Genomic DNA, 16,490 nt, shown 5'->3' with positions numbered 1-16,490 from the left:
CCTAGTGGTGCACACTTGTAATCCTAGTACTTGGAAGGCTGACGGGAGGATTGCAGTTCTCAGCCATCCTGATCAGTTACTTAGCCCCTCCACAACTTAGTGAGACCCTGTTTCAATATAAGGAATGAAAAATAGGGCTGAGGGTATAGCTCAGAGGTAGAATGTCCCTGGGTTCAATCCCTAATACTGCAAAAAAAAAAAAAAAAAAATCTTACAGTACTGGAAATTAAACCCAACACCTTACACATACTAGGCAAGTACCCTGTTGCTGAGCGACAAACCCAGACCATAAACTACTATATTTTTAATCTTTTTTTGTGTGTGGTACTGGCACAAACCTATAATCCCGCTACTCAGGAGGCTGAGGCAGGAGGATCACAAATTTGAGGCTGGCTTTGGCAATATAGTAAGAACCTGTCTCAAAAAAAAAAAATTCTTTTTTCTTTTTTAGTCAGGAAATAGAAAGCCCCTGGGTTCTATCCCCAGTACCACACACACACAGAAGCCAGCCTAGCTAGGTATGGTAGTGCACACCTGTAATCCCAGTATTTAGGAGACTGAGACAGGAGGATTGCAGGTTCAAGGCCAGCCTCTCCAACTTAGTAAGACCCTGTTTACAAACTAAAATAGTGCTGGGGGTGCCTCTGGGTTCAATTTCCAGAATCACACAGAAAAGGCACCCAGCTTATTAGCTGGGTGTAGTGCACACCTTTAATCCTAGTACTTGGGAGGCTGAGACAGGAGGATCAAAAGTTGGAAGCCAGCCTCAGCAATTTAGCAAGGCTCTCAGCAAGTTAGGAAAACCCTGTTTCAAAACAAAAACTAAAAGCTGGGCGTGGTGGTGCACGCTTGTAACCCAAGTCAGTACTTGGGAAACTAAGACAAGAGGATGGGAGGTTTGAGGACCCGAGCAAGTAGTGACTCTCATCAGCCTAGCAAGACCTTGTTTCCAAATAATAAAATAGGGCTGGGAGTGTAGCTCAGAGGTAGAATGCCCCTGGGCTCAATCCCCAGGACCACACACACAAATTAAAATAAAAGGGTTGGGGGAGATCCCAGCATTTGGGAGGCTGAGACCGGAGGATCGCGGTTCACGGACAGCCTCAGCTACTTAGGCCCTCTGCAACTAGTGAGACCCAGTTTCAAAATAAAGAATAAAAACAGGGCAGAGGGTGTAGCTCGGAGGTCAAATGCCCCTGGGTTCCATCCCCAGACCCGCAAAAAAAAGCTCCAAGGCCCTCCCTGGGTTCAATCACCAGGACCAAACAAAAAACAAGGGGCAGGTGTGTATTCCAGCTTCTATACATTAACTCATTCCCTCCTAACAACTCCTCCCAGTGCTGGGGATGAAACCGAGGGACATTTTAAACTCCAAGCTACACCCCCAACCCTATTTTTTGTTCTTTATTTGGAAACAGGGTCTCACTGAGTTGCAAAGGACCTCACTAAGTAGCGGAGCCTGTCCGCGAACCGCGATCCTCCCGTCTCAGCCTCCCAAAAGCTGGGATTACAAGCGTGCGTCGCCACGCCCAGCGTCCACCGCCTGCTTTTTTGCTCAAGTGAGGGAACTGCAAGGGCGATGGGAAGGTAAAGCTCTGGAATCGAAGCCCAAGCGTTCTGACATCTGCATCCCCGCGCACAGCGCCTCTCTGCCCAGGGACCCGCTGCGGTCCCGGAGGGCGGAGTCTGGGCCTGAGCGCGGGGCGGGGCCTGAGCGGGCGGGGCGTGCAGGCACCGCCCCGGGTCCTCGCGCAGGCACCGCCTTGGCCGCCCGCCGGGGTCCTCGCGCAGGCACCGCCTTGGCCACCCGCCGGGGTCCTCGCGTAGGCACCGCCCGGGTCCTCGCACAGGCACCGCCTCGGCCACCCGTCGGGGTCCTCGCGCAGGCACCGCCCGGGTCCTCGCACAGGCACCGCCTTGGCCACCCGCCGGGGTCCTCACGCCGGCGCGCCGGCCTTGGGGAAGATGGCGGCGCCCTGGTGGCGCGCCGCGCTGTCCGGAGGCCGAGCGTGGCGAGCCTTCAGCACCTCGGGTGAGGGCCCCGGGGCTGGGGAGCTCTGCCCCGGCGCCTGCGGGCGGGTCGGGCGGCCGGCGTGACGCCCCTCTCTGCCCGCAGCCGCCCGCAGCCGCCGCACCGCCCCGCTGGGGCCCATGCCTAACGAGCACATCGACGTGCGCGACCTGGACCGGCTGGAGAAGTACCGGAGCTTCGACCGCTACCGGCGCCGGGCGGAGGAGGAGGCGCAGGCCCCGCACTGGTGGCGGACCTACCGGGAGTATTTCGCAAAGAAGACAGGTGCGGCCGTCCCGCCGGCTGACCCCGCTCCAGGAGCTCTGCGGGGCCCCCGCACCTGCCCCCCAATATTAGAGTTCCAGCCTGTAAAATATCTACTCCTAAAACTTTTTCCGACACCTCCCCTATTCAAGGTTGGGACGCCCCTCGGTGCTCTTAAAATACTCCGCGTTGTGGGGTGTAGTGGCATAGGCCAGTAATCCCAGCCCTTCGGAGACTGAGACAGGCAGATCGCATGTTCTAGGCCAACCTCAGCAATTTAGCGAGGAAACCTTGTTTACTTTTTTTTTTTTTTTTTTTTGGTGCAGGGGATTGAACCCAGAGATATTCTACCTCTGAGCTACACCCTAAGCCCTATTTTGTGTGTGTGTGTGTGTGATACTGGGGATTGAAACCAAGGGCATTCTGCCTCTGAGCTATACTCCCAGTTTTTGGGGGTTTTTTATTTTTATTTATTTTGGTACTGGGGTTGGAACCCAGAGGCTTTCTACCTCCGGGCTATACTCCCAGACCTTTTTTTTTTTTTTTTTTGAAACAGGGTCTCAATAAGTTAATGAAAGTCTCACTAAGTAGCTGAGGCAGGCTTTGAACCCGCGCGATCCTCCTGTCTCAGCCTCCCAAGTGCGGGGATTACAAGAGTGTGCCACCACGCCCGGCTTTTTTTTTTTTTTTTTTTAAACGGGGTCTCACCAAATTGTGGAGGGCCACCCTAAATTGCTAAGGCTGGCCAGGAACCTGCAATCCTCCTGTCTCAGTCTCCCAAGTACTGGGATTACAAGCATGTGCCATCACACCTGGCTTTTATTTTTTAATTTTAAACAGGGTCTGTCTCGGTTGATGAAGGTCTCACTACCTGCTAGGCTGCTCTCAAATCTGAGATCTCCCTGTCTCAGCCTCCCAAGTACTGTACTGGAATTACCAGCATTCTCTGCCATGCCTGGCTATAAAGTGCTTTAAAGAGCTGGAGTGTAGCTCAGAGGTAGAATTCCCCTGAGTTCAGTGCCCCAAACCAAAAATAAAAAGAGAGCTGAGGATATAAGTCAGTGGTAAAGTGCCCCTGGATTCAACTCATGGTACCACAAAAATAAAACAGGGTTTGGGGACTGTAACTCAATAGTAGAACACTTGCCTAGAATGTGCTAGGCCTTGGATCCCGTCTCCAGTAAGCCCCCAGCATAAAAAGAGAAAGAAATACAGTCTCTGGCCCAAGGCTCACCTGTCTCAAAGTCTGAATTTTAACACACTTCCAAGCTGATTTGTATGGTTAATATGTCCATTGATGTGTTAAAGCACTTTTACAGTGGAATTGAACCCAGGGGTATTCTTCCCTTTCATTATTGGTACTAAGTTTGAACCCAGAGGCATTCTAGCCCTGTTTTGTTTTTATTTTGAAATTGGTTTCTCTAGGTTCTTGAGTCTCACTGTTTGTTGAGGCTGTCCTTGAACCTGTGATCCTCCTGCCTCACAAGTACTTCCCAAGTACTGGAATTACAAGCGTGCACCACCACACCTGGCCATTTTTTAAAATTTTTAAGTAGAGTCTTACTAAATTGCTGAGCCTGACCTCAAACCTGCGGTTCTCTTACCTCAGCCTCCCAAGACTGGGATCATAGGTGTGTGTGCACCGCCATACCTAGCTAGAGAAGAATTTCTTAAAGTCCTTATAGCTTCAGCTACTTTCTTTACCCTGAACATGGATGTATGTCCATGGCCAGCTATCAACCAGTTTTGAAGGTAATCCTAACTGTAATAACCATCTGCCTTGATGTCCCGTGATTCAGACTAGACAGTATGACCTGGCTTAGGAATCAGAAAATACAACTCCACCTTGTGTCTGATTTGCTTAGCAGCTAGGTCTCATTCATATCTAAAAGCAGACTGCATAAGTGTGTTTTAGTTTTGTGAGTCAAAGGGAAGCCTCCAGCAGCAGAGCCTGGAGGACTAGGTAGGGACAGGCAATTGAATCGGGAGACTTAATCCTGCTTTCTCCAACCCAGATCCCAAAGACAAAGTTGACATTGGGCTACCTCCACCCAAGGTTTCCCGAGCCCAACAGTTACTGGAAAGGAAACGAATCCTTCGGGAGCTTCGGGCCAGCGCCGAAGAGGAGCGGGCTGCTCGCCTCCGCACAGGTACGCCCCCCGTGGAGGCCCTGGTGCGCCCCGGCCTCCTCCTGCATCTCAGCTGGCCTCGCCCTTCCCAGCTAGCATCCCACTGGAGGCCGTGCGGGCCGAGTGGGAGAGGACCTGCGGGCCCTACCACAAGCAGCGCCTGGCTGAGCACTTGGGCCTCTACCGCGACCTGTTCCATGGTGCCACTTTCGTGCCCCGCGTTCCCCTGCACGTGGCCTATGCTGTGGGTGAGGAGGACCTGATGCCCGTGTACCTTGGCAACGAAGTGACTCCCACCGAGGTAGGTATCGCCGTGCCTTTGTCCTTGTGCTGTGTGCACACCACCTCACCCCGCTGCAGCATCCCGGCTCCTGGGATGGGGGTTCTGTTCTCTGTGTCTTTTTGATTTTCTGGGAAACAACATCACAACACTCACAAAGACAGTAATTCAAAAGGCAGGAAAGAAGAGCCGGGCGTGGTGGCGCACGCTTGTAATCCCAGTACTTGGGAGGCTGAGACAGGAAGATCGCGCAGGTTCAAAGCCAGCCTCAGCTACTTAGTGAGGCTCTCAGGAACTTAGTGAGACCCTGTTTCCAAATAAAATAGAAAAGCCAGAGCCAGGTGTGGTGGCGCACGCTTGTAATCCAAGCGTTCAGGAGGCTAAAACCAGAGGATCAAGGTTCGCGGACAGCCTCAACTACTTAGTGAGGTCCTCTGCAACTTAGTGAGACCATGTTTCAGAATAAGAAATAAAAATAGGGCAGGGGATGTGGCTCGGAGGTCAAATGGCCCTGGGTTCTATCCCAGACCCACAAAAAAATGTGTGTGTGTGTGTGTGTGTGTGTGTGTGTGCGCGCGCGCGCGCGCACACGTGCATGCATGCCGGGCATGGTGGTGCACCTTGTAATCCCAGAGACAGGAGGATCGCACAGGTTCGAAGCCAGCCTCAGCTACTTAGTGAGGCTCTCAGCAACTCAGTGAGACCCTGTTTCCAAATAAACTATAAAGTAGGTTTGGAAGTATAGCCTGGAGGTAGAAAGCCCCTAGGTTCCACCCCTAGTACCACAAAAAAAAAAAAAAAAAAAAATAGAAAATAGGTCTGGGAATATAGCCCAAAAGTAGAAAGCTTCTGGGTTCCATCCCCAGCACCAATAAATGTATGTATGTATGTATGTATGTATGTATAGAAATCCTGTCTTTCCACGTTCCTGAGGCTGGCTGTTGTCTTTGAAGTGCACTCCCAGGTTGGTAGAAAGTCCCTTTTGTGGTTCAGATGTCGAGATAAACACATCTGCTGGTTCCTCTGTAAGCATCTCTGGCCTCCCTCTGTGAGGAGCTTTCAAGGACCCTGATACAGATCAGAGCAGAGGCTCCTTCTCCAAAGCCTGTCAGACTCCAGCCCTCCAGAAGGAAGGAGCTTGTCTGTCCCTGGTGGGAGTGACGCGCTCTTGCTCTTGCCCTCAGGCTGCCCAGGCCCCAGAGGTGACCTATGAGGCGGAGGAGGGCTCCTTGTGGACACTGCTGCTCACCAACTTGGGTAGGTGCTGGGGCTCCTGGGCCTCCTGCCCCCAACTCCTTCCCAAGCCAGGGAGCTGGGCAGGTGCCAGGTGCAGAGCTGCAGCACCTCCTGCTTCCAAGGCAGGGGCTGCGGGGCTCGTGGTTAATGGGGTTTGTGTCTGCACAGATGGACACCTGCTGGAGGCAGATGCTGAGTACGTGCACTGGCTGGTGTGAGTACCTGGCAGCGGGCTGCGTGGGGAAGATGCCAGGGCATGGAGGAGGCCCTGGGAGCCTGGGAAGAGCTGCCCCTGAATTTCAGTCTCGGCTGCATGGACCAGCCGTAGGATTTTGAATTAACCCAAGAGTTGACCCCTCTCCTGTGCCTCCCGTGTGTCGGAGGCTCTGGAATGGAGGAGTGTATTTAAGGCAGGTACAGAAGGAAGCAGCTGTGAGCCTTGGCTGGTCCCCACAGGTGCCTTCATCTCTAAACGCACTCACCTATGCACCTGAGATGTCACCACCATGTGCCTTCCCTGCCCCGGGGTTGCTGGGATGGGGAAAGAACCCCACGAAGCCTCTGGCAGCTCATCTTCAAACTCATTGACCTGCTGGGCATTCCTACCCCAGCCTGGGCTGCCATTTTTCTGTGTGGCTTTTGACTTGAACACCAGGGGCGGATTAGGCAGGCAACCCTAGCTCTGAGACTTGTGGGTAATTGAAGCCAATAACTGGGAGGCTGGCAACTGCACTTACCAGGCCGTGCAGCAGGACCCTCTGGGCAGTTGTGCCTGGGCAGGTGCAGTGGCCCTCCAGGTGCCAGGCTGGGCCACCTCCCTGACAAGTCCCTAGAACCCCAGATGCCAACAAAATCAGCCCAAGGGTGGTGCAGCTGTCCAGCCTGAATGACTAGGGCAGACCCCGGCTCCCGGGCCTAGTAAAGGGGCTGCTCCTGCTCTCACCCCGATGGTCTCTGGAGCCCTGTCCTGCGGTCTAGGGCTCAGCTCCTACCTCATCAAAAGCTAGAGGTTTGCTGAGTCTGTCTCCTCAGGGAATGACATCAGCCCTGTCCACTGGCTAGGGTGTGCCTGCTGCCCCCTCCTAGGCATCTAACTGATACTTCCCTTCTGCCAGCACCAATATCCCAGGCAGCAGAGTGGCCGAAGGACAGGAGACGTGTCCCTACCTCCCTCCCTTCCCTGCCCGGGGCTCCGGCTTCCATCGCCTTGTCTTCGTGCTCTTTAAGCAGGACAAGCCCGTCGACTTCTCCGAGGACACCCGCCCCTCACCCTGGTAATCTGCACTCACACGCACCCCCGGCCTCGGGCAGCTCCCCGGGTGGCAGCTCTCGCTCCATCCTGTCTCTTCACCTGGGCCTGGAGGCTGGCAGAATACCGCCAGCCAGGCCCACGCCCGGGGGCCTGCCGTCCCTGTGGGGGGCAGGGCCGGGCCCTTCCCACTCAGGTGGTCCCGTCTCCTCACAGCTACAGGCTAGCGCAGCGCACCTTCCGCACCTTTGACTTCTACAAGAAGCACCAGGACGCCATCACTCCAGCAGGCCTGGCCTTCTTTCAGTGCCGCTGGGATGACTCGGTCACCCACACTTTCCACCAGCTTCTGGGTAAGGAGAGGCGGGCACGGGCCTGAGCACACAGGCCAGGAGAGGGCACTGTCGGGTGGGCCAGCCTCAGACCAGGGAGGGATGGGGCCAGAAGGAGTCTGTGCTATTCCTGGGCCCTCACTTTTCTTGCAGACATGCGAGAGCCCGTGTTTGAGTTTGTGCGGCCACCCCCTTACCACCCCAAGCAGAGGCGCTTCCCCCACCGGCAGCCCCTGCGCTACCTGGACCGGTACAGGGACAGTCATGAGCCCACCTACGGCATCTACTGAGCGGCCAGGGTGCACCCGCCTCAGCACGCTGGGCCCACTGGAACTGGAGAGAAAGCGCCAGAGGGCCAGTAGGCCCAGGCCTGGAGTGCTGGGGACTGTCTGCGGGGGGTTAATAAAGATGCCTTCTGCTGTCACTGCTCTGGGTCTGTGTTCCCGGATTGCCCAGACCCCCCCGGTAGAGCTGTACTGTTTTATGGACCCCCCCCCAGCAGGTGAACTCTCGCCGCCACCTCCTAAGCAGAGGTGATCCTGTGGCTGAGGACACGGGAGGAAAAGTGAGCAGTGCACCTCTTGGTCCTGGACGCCTTGAGAGACTGGTCAGCCCTGAGCATCTCGGCCCGCCCCTCCCTCCTCCGTGCCTGGGATGGGCGGCCCCTCAGGCAGCCTGACAACTCAGGGCTACGAGGCCAGGACCCTCACTAGGTGGCCGCCTAGTAGCAGGTCAGTGGGGAGAGGAGAGGCGGGCACCTTTTCCAGAAAGCCAAGTGCAAGCTGGGTGTGGGCGCAGCATGCTTGTAATCCCAGTACTTGGGAGGCTGACAGGAAAGGTTCAGAGCTAGCCCCAGCAGCTCATGAATGGGCGGGAGGAGACTTGCCCTGTTCACGGAGGCAGCAAGTACTATATCCTCTGCAAAGTGATTGCTGCAGTGTGTGTGTGTGTGTGTGTGTGTGTGTGTGTGTGTGTGTGTGTGTGTGTCTCTGTGGTACTGAGACCTATTTTATTCATATGGAAACAAGGTCTCACAAGTTGGGGTTAGAGCCAAGTTAACCCCCTTCCCATTGACCTGGACAGACGTGCACTGCCAGTCTGTAGGCAAGTGCTCAGGACCCTTGCCATTCTGCTCAGCCGGGGAGTGTTGGAGTTGCCTTGTGAAGATTGGGGTTCCAGTGCTGAGTGTTGCTCAGTGGTACTTGCCTACACCTCGTGTCCAGTCCTCAACACTGACAGAAAAAGTATAATAAAATTAGTGGTTCTAAATAAAGAGTACAGCTAGGCGTGGTGGCACACACTTGTAATCCCAGCATTAGGGAGGCTGAGACAGGAGGATTGCAGTTTGCAGACAGCCTCAGCTACTTAGGCCCTTTGCAACTCAGATCCTGTTTCAAAATAAAGAATAAAAAATAGGGCTGGGGTTGTAGCTTGGAGGTAGACCGCCCCTGGGTTCCATCCCCAGTACCTAAAAAAAGAAATCCAGAACCCAGCAGAGTGGTGCATGCCTGTGATCCCAGCACTTGGACACTTGGAATGCTGAGACAGGACGATTGCAGGTTCACGGCCAGCCTCAGCTACTTAATGAAGTCCCGTTTCAAAATAATAAATAGGTCTGGGGATGTAGATCAGAGGTAGAATGCTTCTGGGTTCAGTCAACCGCCAGTATCATAAATTATAAGTGGATCTGGGGGTATAACTCAGGTAGAATCTCCCCTAGGCTCCATCCCTAGTACCACCAAAATAAAAGATCCGTGAAGGTCCGAGGGCAGCCTCCGCGAGTCGTGAGACTCCGCAAATTAGAGGCCTTGTTTCAAAAATAAAGGGGGCTGGGATGTAGTTCAGTGGCAGAGCCCTTGCCTTGCAGCTTTGACCCCCAGTACAAAAAAGAAAACTCCAAAATATTAAAATGGTCAGGGCTGAATGTAGTTTGGAAGTAGAGTGCTCCTGGGCTCAATCCCTAGTACCCACAAAGAGCCCAGGACGGCCCGCGGCTCCAGACGGGCCGGGCCCTGGGGCAGCTGGAGTTGTTGGGGTCCCAATCGGTTTCTCGGTGACCAGAAATGTCCTTCTGTTTACTTTTAAAGAACTAACTTATGCACAGCCCGGAGACGGGAGACGCCCCAATCTGGCCTGTGCTGGAGACCTAGCTCCAGGAAAAATGGCCGGAGGAGCCATTGCCGGGCTCGGCCGGGCCCTATGGGAGCCGGGCGAGGCGGGGAGGCCGGGCCTCGCCCCTGACCCAGCCGAGTCCGGCCTCGATCTCGGTTCCGGCCCCGCCCGCGCCGCGCTCGGAGGCCCGGAGGCGGCCGCCATGGACGCGCAGCAGCTGGAGGACAAGCTGACCTGCGCCATCTGCCTGGCGCTCTACCGCGACCCGCTCACGCTGCCCTGCGGACACAACTTCTGCGGGGCGTGCATCCAGGACTGGTGGGGCCGCCGCGAGCGCGCCTGCCCCGAGTGCCGCGAGCCCGTGCCGGCCGGCGCGCGCCCCGGCCGCAACGTGGCGCTGAGCGGCGTGCTGGAGCTGCTGCGCGCCGGCCCCCGCCCCGGACCCCCGCCCGCGCCCCCCGCCCGCCAGCTCGAGCGCCGCCAGCGCCAGGTGCCGCCCCGCCCCGGGAGGGAGGGCGGGAGGGGACCCCCAGCCCACTCCGCACAGGGCGCCTGGGAGTGGACATCAGCCGTGCTCGCGCCCTGGACACTTGGGGTCTACTCAAGGGGTCCGCACAGGGCGCCTGGGTGTGGACATCAGCCGTGCTCATGCCCTGGACACTTGGGGTCTACTCAAGGGGTCCGCACAGGGCGCCTGGGGTGGACACCAGCCGTGCTCACGCCCTGGACACTTGGGGTCTACTCAAGGGGTCCGCGCCCCATAGAACCTGGACGTATTAGCACGGGGCGCTGCAAAGGGCCACCCCATTTCAGGGACCCCCAGGCGAGGGAGCGGCCTCTTCCGCCCTGGACCGGAGGGGGGCTCCTGCTGGGAGCTGGGGAGCCCCGGCAGGCTGGCAGCAGGAAAGCCGGGCAATCAGATTGACTCGGGGTGTGGAGGGGCTGGAGGTGAGGCCTGAGTCAGGTGGGTGGAGCAGGAGCGCCCAGCAGAGGAGAATCCCGAGTGGGGGATGAACGGCGGGGCTGGGATGTAGCTCAGTGGGAGAGGCTGGCCTGGCATGCGTGAGGCCCTGCGTTAATAAAAGGAGGCCAAGTGTGATGGTGCATGCCTATAATCTCAGTGCTTGAGAGGCTGAGACAGGAGGATCGCAGACTAGAGGCCAGCCTCAGCAATTTAGAGAAGCTCTGTTCCAAAATAAGAGGGGCTGGAAGCCGGGTGTGGTGGCGCACGCTTGTAATCCCACCATTTGGGAGGCTGAGACCCGAGGATCGCAGTTCGCAGACAGCCTCAGCTACTTAGTGAGGCCCTCTGCAACTCAGTGAGACCCGGTTTCAAAATAAAGAATTAAAAATTGGGCAGGGGGTGGAGCTCGGAGGTCAAATGCCCCTGGGTTCCATCCCAGACTCGCAAAAGAAAAAAGAAGAAGAAGAAGAAGAGCTGGGAGGTAGAAAGCCCCTGGGTTCAGTCCTGCGGTACCAAAATGAATAAATAAATAAGTAAACATACAAGATGAAGTGTGTAGGATTCTATGGTAACCAGTTTAGTTGAAGTTTGGATAATATATTAAGAGTGCCAGGGTGGTAATGCATGCCATAATCCCAGTACTGGGGACCCAGGGGCTTTCTACTTCCAGGCTACATTCCCAGACCTTTTTTTTTTTTTTATTCTTTATTTTGAAACAGGGTCTTACTGAGTTGCAAAGGGCCTCACTAAGTAGCTGAGATCCCCCTGTCTCAGCCTCCCACATGCTGGGATTACAAGCGTGCGCCACCACACCTGGCTCCCCAGACCTATTTTTTATATTTTATTTTGAAACAGGGTCTCACTAAGCTATGGAGGGCCTCACTAAGTAGCTGAGGCCAGCCTCCAACCTGTGATCTGGGATTACAAGCGTGTGTGCCACCGCTTGCCCAGCTGCATGGTAACTTTTTATTTTGAGATACCATTTCAAAATAAAATAGACAAAAAATAGAACTGGGGCTGTGGCTAGGAGGCAGAAGCCAGAGTGCAATCCTGGTACCACTCCCCCCATAAAAGGAGAAAGTTGGCCATCATCTCTGGTCCTTGGAAGGAGCAGAGCCTGGGGCAGAGGGTTCCCTGCCTGCAATCCAGCCAAACAGGAGCTGCTGTGGAGAGCAAGTGGCATGGTGGCCGGAGCCTGTGGGTCGTGGGAAGGAGGCCGTGAGCCAGGGAGTTCAGCAGTGACCATGGGAGTCGGCGCGGTGACGGGCTGGCGCTCCTGTCCTGGCCATTTCAGCATCACGGATGTGGGGCAGAGCAGGGGTGGACAGCTGTGCCCCAGGGAGGGTGTGGGTGGAAGGAAGAGGGTGTCCAGGAGCCCCGATGGATGGGAGGCAGGGGTAGCAGGGCTGGGGCAGAAGGGCCCCAACGACAGGGGGGAGGTGGTGGTCGGAGAGTAGATTTGGCGCAAGTGCCAGGGTCGGGGTGAGGTGGCAGGAGCGAGCGGCTGGGACGCGGGGAAGGGAAAGGCGCTCCCGGGGCCGCTGAGACGCGGGGCGAGGCAAGCCTGAGCCGGGCGGTCCGCCCCAGGCCAGGAGACAAGGAGGAAGGCATGGGTGGTCCAGCAGGATGGCAGGAGGGCAGCAAGGAGCGGGCTCTCCACCAGACTCCAGGAGCCACGGTCCAGCAGGTGGCCGCGGGACAGGGCCCCTGCTTCCGAATGGTCTGGGCTGGCCCACTTCTGTGAAACACAATAATTTTTTGTTGTTCTTGTTTGGGGTGTGTGTGTGTGTGTGTGTGTGTGTGTGTGTGTGTGTGTGTGTGTGTGTGTGTGTGTTAATTGAAACCAGGGGCACTCTACTACTGAGCTACACCCCCAGTTTTGTTTTGTTTTGTTTCAGTCCTAGGGATTGAACCCAGCGACATTCAACCTCTGAGCAACACCCCCAGCCCTATTTTTTATTCTTTATTTGGAAACAGGGTCTTGCTAGGTTGGTGAGAATGTGCCACCATGGCCGGTGACCTCCAGTCTTTTTTTTTTTTTTTTTTTTTTTTTTTGCAGGTCTGGGGATGGAACCCAGGGGCATTCGACCTCCAAGCTACACCCCTGGCCCTATTTCTTATTCTTTACTTTGAAACAGGGTCTCGTTAAGTTGCAGAGGGCCTAAGTACCTGAGGCTGTCTGTGATCCTCTGGTCTCAGCCTCCTGAATGCTGGGATTACAAGTGTGCGCCACCGCGCCCGGCTTGACCTCCAGTCTTTTAAGAAAAAAAATTTTTTTGTGGTGCTGGGGATGGAACCCAGGGGCATTCTACCTCTGAGCTACACCCCTTAGCCCTATTTTTTAGTCTTTTTAGTTTTTTTTTTTTTTTTTTTTTGTGGTACTGGGGTTCCTGGAAGCCCTTCTACCTCCGGGCTACACTCCCAGACCTATTTTTACATTTTTATTTGGAAACAGGGTCTCCCAAGCCAGCACACACAGCTGGCTTCGAACCTGCGCGATCCTCCTATCTCTGCCTCCCAAGTGCGGGGATTACAAGTGTGCGCCACCACGCCCGGCTTAGTCTTTTTAGTTTTTGAAACATGGTCTCACTGAGTTGCGAAGGGCCTTGCTAAGTAGCTGAGGCTGTCTTTGAACCACGATCCTCCTGTCTCTGCCTCCTAAATGCCGGGATTACAGGGATTACGAGTGTACACCACCACGCCCGGTTTAAGAACTTGAGACGGGCTTTGTGGCCATGCATCACTGCTCCTATGTTGATTGGAAGTGGAGAAAAGGTTATGGCCAGAGAGTTGGGAGCTCTGCCCGGCTGCTCGGCCTGCAAGAGGCAGGAGTGCGGCTGGAAGCCGGGTCTCTAGCCCAAGGTTTCCCTGCATCCTGCTCCATGTGGGCAGGGCTTCCGTTCAGGCCTCCCTGGGACTCCTCCCTCATCTCATGCTGGGGCTGGTGCCCTCTCTCCAGCCCAACCCAGTGTGGCAGAAGGAGGGTGCCCAGCATCTGCGGGTGTTGGTGATGGTCTGAGGGGGATTTTGCAGCTACTCTTGTCCGTCTCGTTGCTCGTCCTCTGGGTGGGCACTGCAGGACCAGCTGAGAGCCAGGTTGGAGGCTGCCCAGCAGCAGACCACGCAGGCCCAGGCCCAGCTCCAGGAGCTCCAGCAGCAGCGCAACCAGATCCAGGTACAAAGTCTGTACAGTGCCTCCTGGTGGCGGGGAGCGGGCAGCCTAACAGAGGCCCCCCACCCCCGCAGGAGGCGGTTCCGGGGACCCTGGCTCCCCACACCCACCCCTCAGCCCGGGTGGGGTCCTGTCCTGCCCCGCGTCGTGCCTGGCCACCCTGAGGCGCCGCCTTTGCCCACACAGAGCTCAGCCTGCACCCTGACCTCAGTGGTCTCCGGCAAGTTCAGCCGTCTGCAGCAGGCCCTGGAGCTGCGGCGGGCCTCGGCCCTGAGGCACATCGAGGCAGCCAAGGAGGAGGCCCTGGCCCAGGCTGGGGACCAGGAGCAGCAGCTGCAGCGCCACCTGGAGGCCCTGGCCCAGTATGGCCACCGGGTCCAGCATCTGGAGCAGGCGGATGACCAGACCTTCTTTCAGGTAGAGGGCTTCAGGGCCCGGGCTGGGGCCTGGCCTCCCTGCCTCCAGCCTGCGCTTACTGCAGTGTCCCGGGGCTCAGGAGTCGCAGCAGCTCCTTGAGCCCCCAGAGCCCCTCGGGCCGCTGACCCCTCCGCAGTGGGATGAAGACCAACAACTGGGTGACCTAGAGGAGCTTCTGAGCGCGCTATGTGGCCTCCTCCTGGAAGACAAGGCCGCCCCCAGGGAGCCAGCAGAGGCTCCTGACCCGCGCCCCGTGGGTAAGGCCGCTCCCAGGTCTCTCCCTACCCCTCGGGCCGGCTGCCCCTCCCACGGCGGCGGGGATGGGCCAGAGCAAGGCCCTTCTCACCTCCCTTCTCATCCATAACTGTTTTCTCTCCTAGAGGCCCCGAGCCCTCTGGCACTGGTCCCAAGCACGGTGTCCCCACTGAGGAGGAAACTCTGGCAGAGTAAGGCGGCCCGGCGCCCTTTGGGTACACCAATGTCCGTGTGTCTGTGGGGGGGCGCATGCCGTGACTGTCCCAGCCAGGACGTCAGCGTGAAAGGACAGGTTCTGATCACAGGGAGGCGGCACCGCCCACCTGTTAGCCTACCCCTCTGACCCTCAATGATCTCATCCGAGGAGTGGGGCTTCTGTGAGAGTCCACCCTGTAGGTGGCAGTGAGCTCACTTGCTGTGGCGCCCGGCAGGCAGCCCTTGATAAATGGAGCCTCGGGGGCAGGGTGCGGAAAGGCGCCTCAGCCCACTCTGGCCATCTCTCTCATAGATTATCGCAATCTGACCTTTGACCCGGACAGCGCCAACCGCCACTTCTACCTGTCCCGCCAGGACCAGCGGGTGACGCACCGCCCCCGGCCCCGGGCCCCGGCCGGGCCAGCCAGCTTCGAGCTGTGGCAGGTGCTGTGCACCCAGAGCTTCCGGGCCGGGCGCCACTACTGGGAGGTGCGCGCTTCTGACCACTCGGTGACGCTGGGCGTCACCTACCCGGAGCTGGCGCGCCACAAGCTGGGGACCCTCACAGACAACATCGGCCGGGGGCCCTCCTCCTGGGGCCTCTGTGTCCAGGAAGACTGTGTCCAGGCCTGGCACAATGGGGAGGTCCAGCGCCTCCCCAAGGAGTCTGGGCGGCTCCTGGGCGTCAATCTGGACCTGGAAACTAACTGCGTCACCTTCTACAGCCTGGAGCCACAGGCCAAGCCCCTGCACACCTTCCATGCCCTCTTCACCAGGCCCCTCTACCCCGTCTTCTGGCTCCTTGAGGGGAGAACCCTCACGCTGTGCCAGCGGCCTGAGGCCACGCTCCCTCCAGGGCCCCAGGAAGAGGCCTCAGCTCTCAGCTGACGAAGGCGTGGAATGGAGGTCCGGGCTAGGGACAGATCCCGTGTGCCAAAGAGCAGCATAGCCTCTGGCCTGGAGACCAGAGGACACAGTTCTCTAAGGACCCGCTGGCTGGGCACAGGGGCATCCTCTGTCATCGCAGTGACTTAGGAGGCTCAGGCATGAAGATCACAAGCTCGAGGGGAGCCTGAGCAACTTAAGAGAGATTGTCTCAAAATAAAAACGTAAAATGGACTCAGTGGTAGAGCACCTGCAGGTTCTGTCCCCAGGACTATAAATTTAAAAATAGGACACGCTGTTAGCTTCTCCATTGACCCAGGGGGAGGAAGCGGGGCCGCAGACAGTGTGCTTGGCCAGTCTCATTGAGGGGAACAGGGGCTAAGAAGGTAGAGTAGGAAGCCTCAGCCCGAGGAGAACCCAGCTCTCTGCATTGCCTGAGTCTTACAAGCTAAAGCAGAGCTGGACTGCTCCTGAGCTAACAGGGCAGCATATGGGCAAACAAGACATACCAGCTTGGATGACCTCCCTAGGAGAGCGTGGACCAGGAGAGCAGGCGGCCCATGGGAGGTGAGTCACAGTGGCCCCGGAAAGACACACTAGTGACTCCAATTCTTTTACCCAAGATGGGCGCTGCAACGGACCAGCTCAGCCGGAGCACTGGGACCGTTGGGACAGGGTTCTTGGAAGGTGGGCAAGGATTTGGCTGTTTCTGCTGCTTCTGCAGCGGACCCCTCCCTCTTTTGTACGGGGTTCCTTCAATTCCCTGTTCCACGGTCCTAAATGCGGAGATTCGACTCCGGGACTTGGGAGGGAGAGACCTGAAATGACGGACCCGGACAATTGCCTCTCGTGCAACTGGCTAAGTTTATTTTCCAAAACCAAGATTCTATACCCTTCTCCAGTGAAATTCCCAGTAGAAAAGTGTAAGCACCAAAGAACAATAAGTGAACTATTAAGTGAAGGACACGTACTGGTCTTGTGATTAAGAT

General features: G+C 56.8%; 2 protein-coding genes across 2 annotated transcripts; both read left to right on the top strand.

Annotated features, from left to right (window-relative positions):
- Nucleotides 1-1,965: 1,965 nt before the first annotated feature.
- Nucleotides 1,966-7,791, top strand: MRPL38 (mitochondrial ribosomal protein L38; the record flags this gene model as incomplete). Its single annotated transcript, XM_080712171.1, has 9 exons — nt 1,966-2,032; nt 2,117-2,296; nt 4,291-4,425; nt 4,497-4,705; nt 5,869-5,941; nt 6,089-6,134; nt 7,036-7,194; nt 7,386-7,522; nt 7,655-7,791. 9 exons carry the CDS (start codon nt 1,966-1,968, stop codon nt 7,789-7,791), a joined length of 1,143 nt encoding a protein of 380 aa, XP_080568297.1.
- A 2,012-nt stretch (nt 7,792-9,803) lies between these two features.
- On the top strand, nt 9,804-15,504 carry TRIM65 (tripartite motif containing 65; the record flags this gene model as incomplete). The annotated part of the gene is given in 7 exon segments (XM_080714134.1): nt 9,804-10,064; nt 10,067-10,240; nt 13,657-13,752; nt 13,936-14,166; nt 14,246-14,423; nt 14,547-14,612; nt 14,930-15,504. Coding segments are annotated over 7 exon segments (1,569 nt in total). The 5' UTR covers nt 9,804-9,815.
- Nucleotides 15,505-16,490: the final 986 nt, after the last annotated feature.

This window comes from Muscardinus avellanarius (genome assembly GCF_963383645.1).
Source record: "Muscardinus avellanarius genome assembly, chromosome: 16".
Lineage (NCBI taxonomy): Eukaryota > Metazoa > Chordata > Mammalia > Rodentia > Gliridae > Muscardinus > Muscardinus avellanarius.
This window is presented reverse-complemented; position numbering and strand designations above follow the sequence as displayed.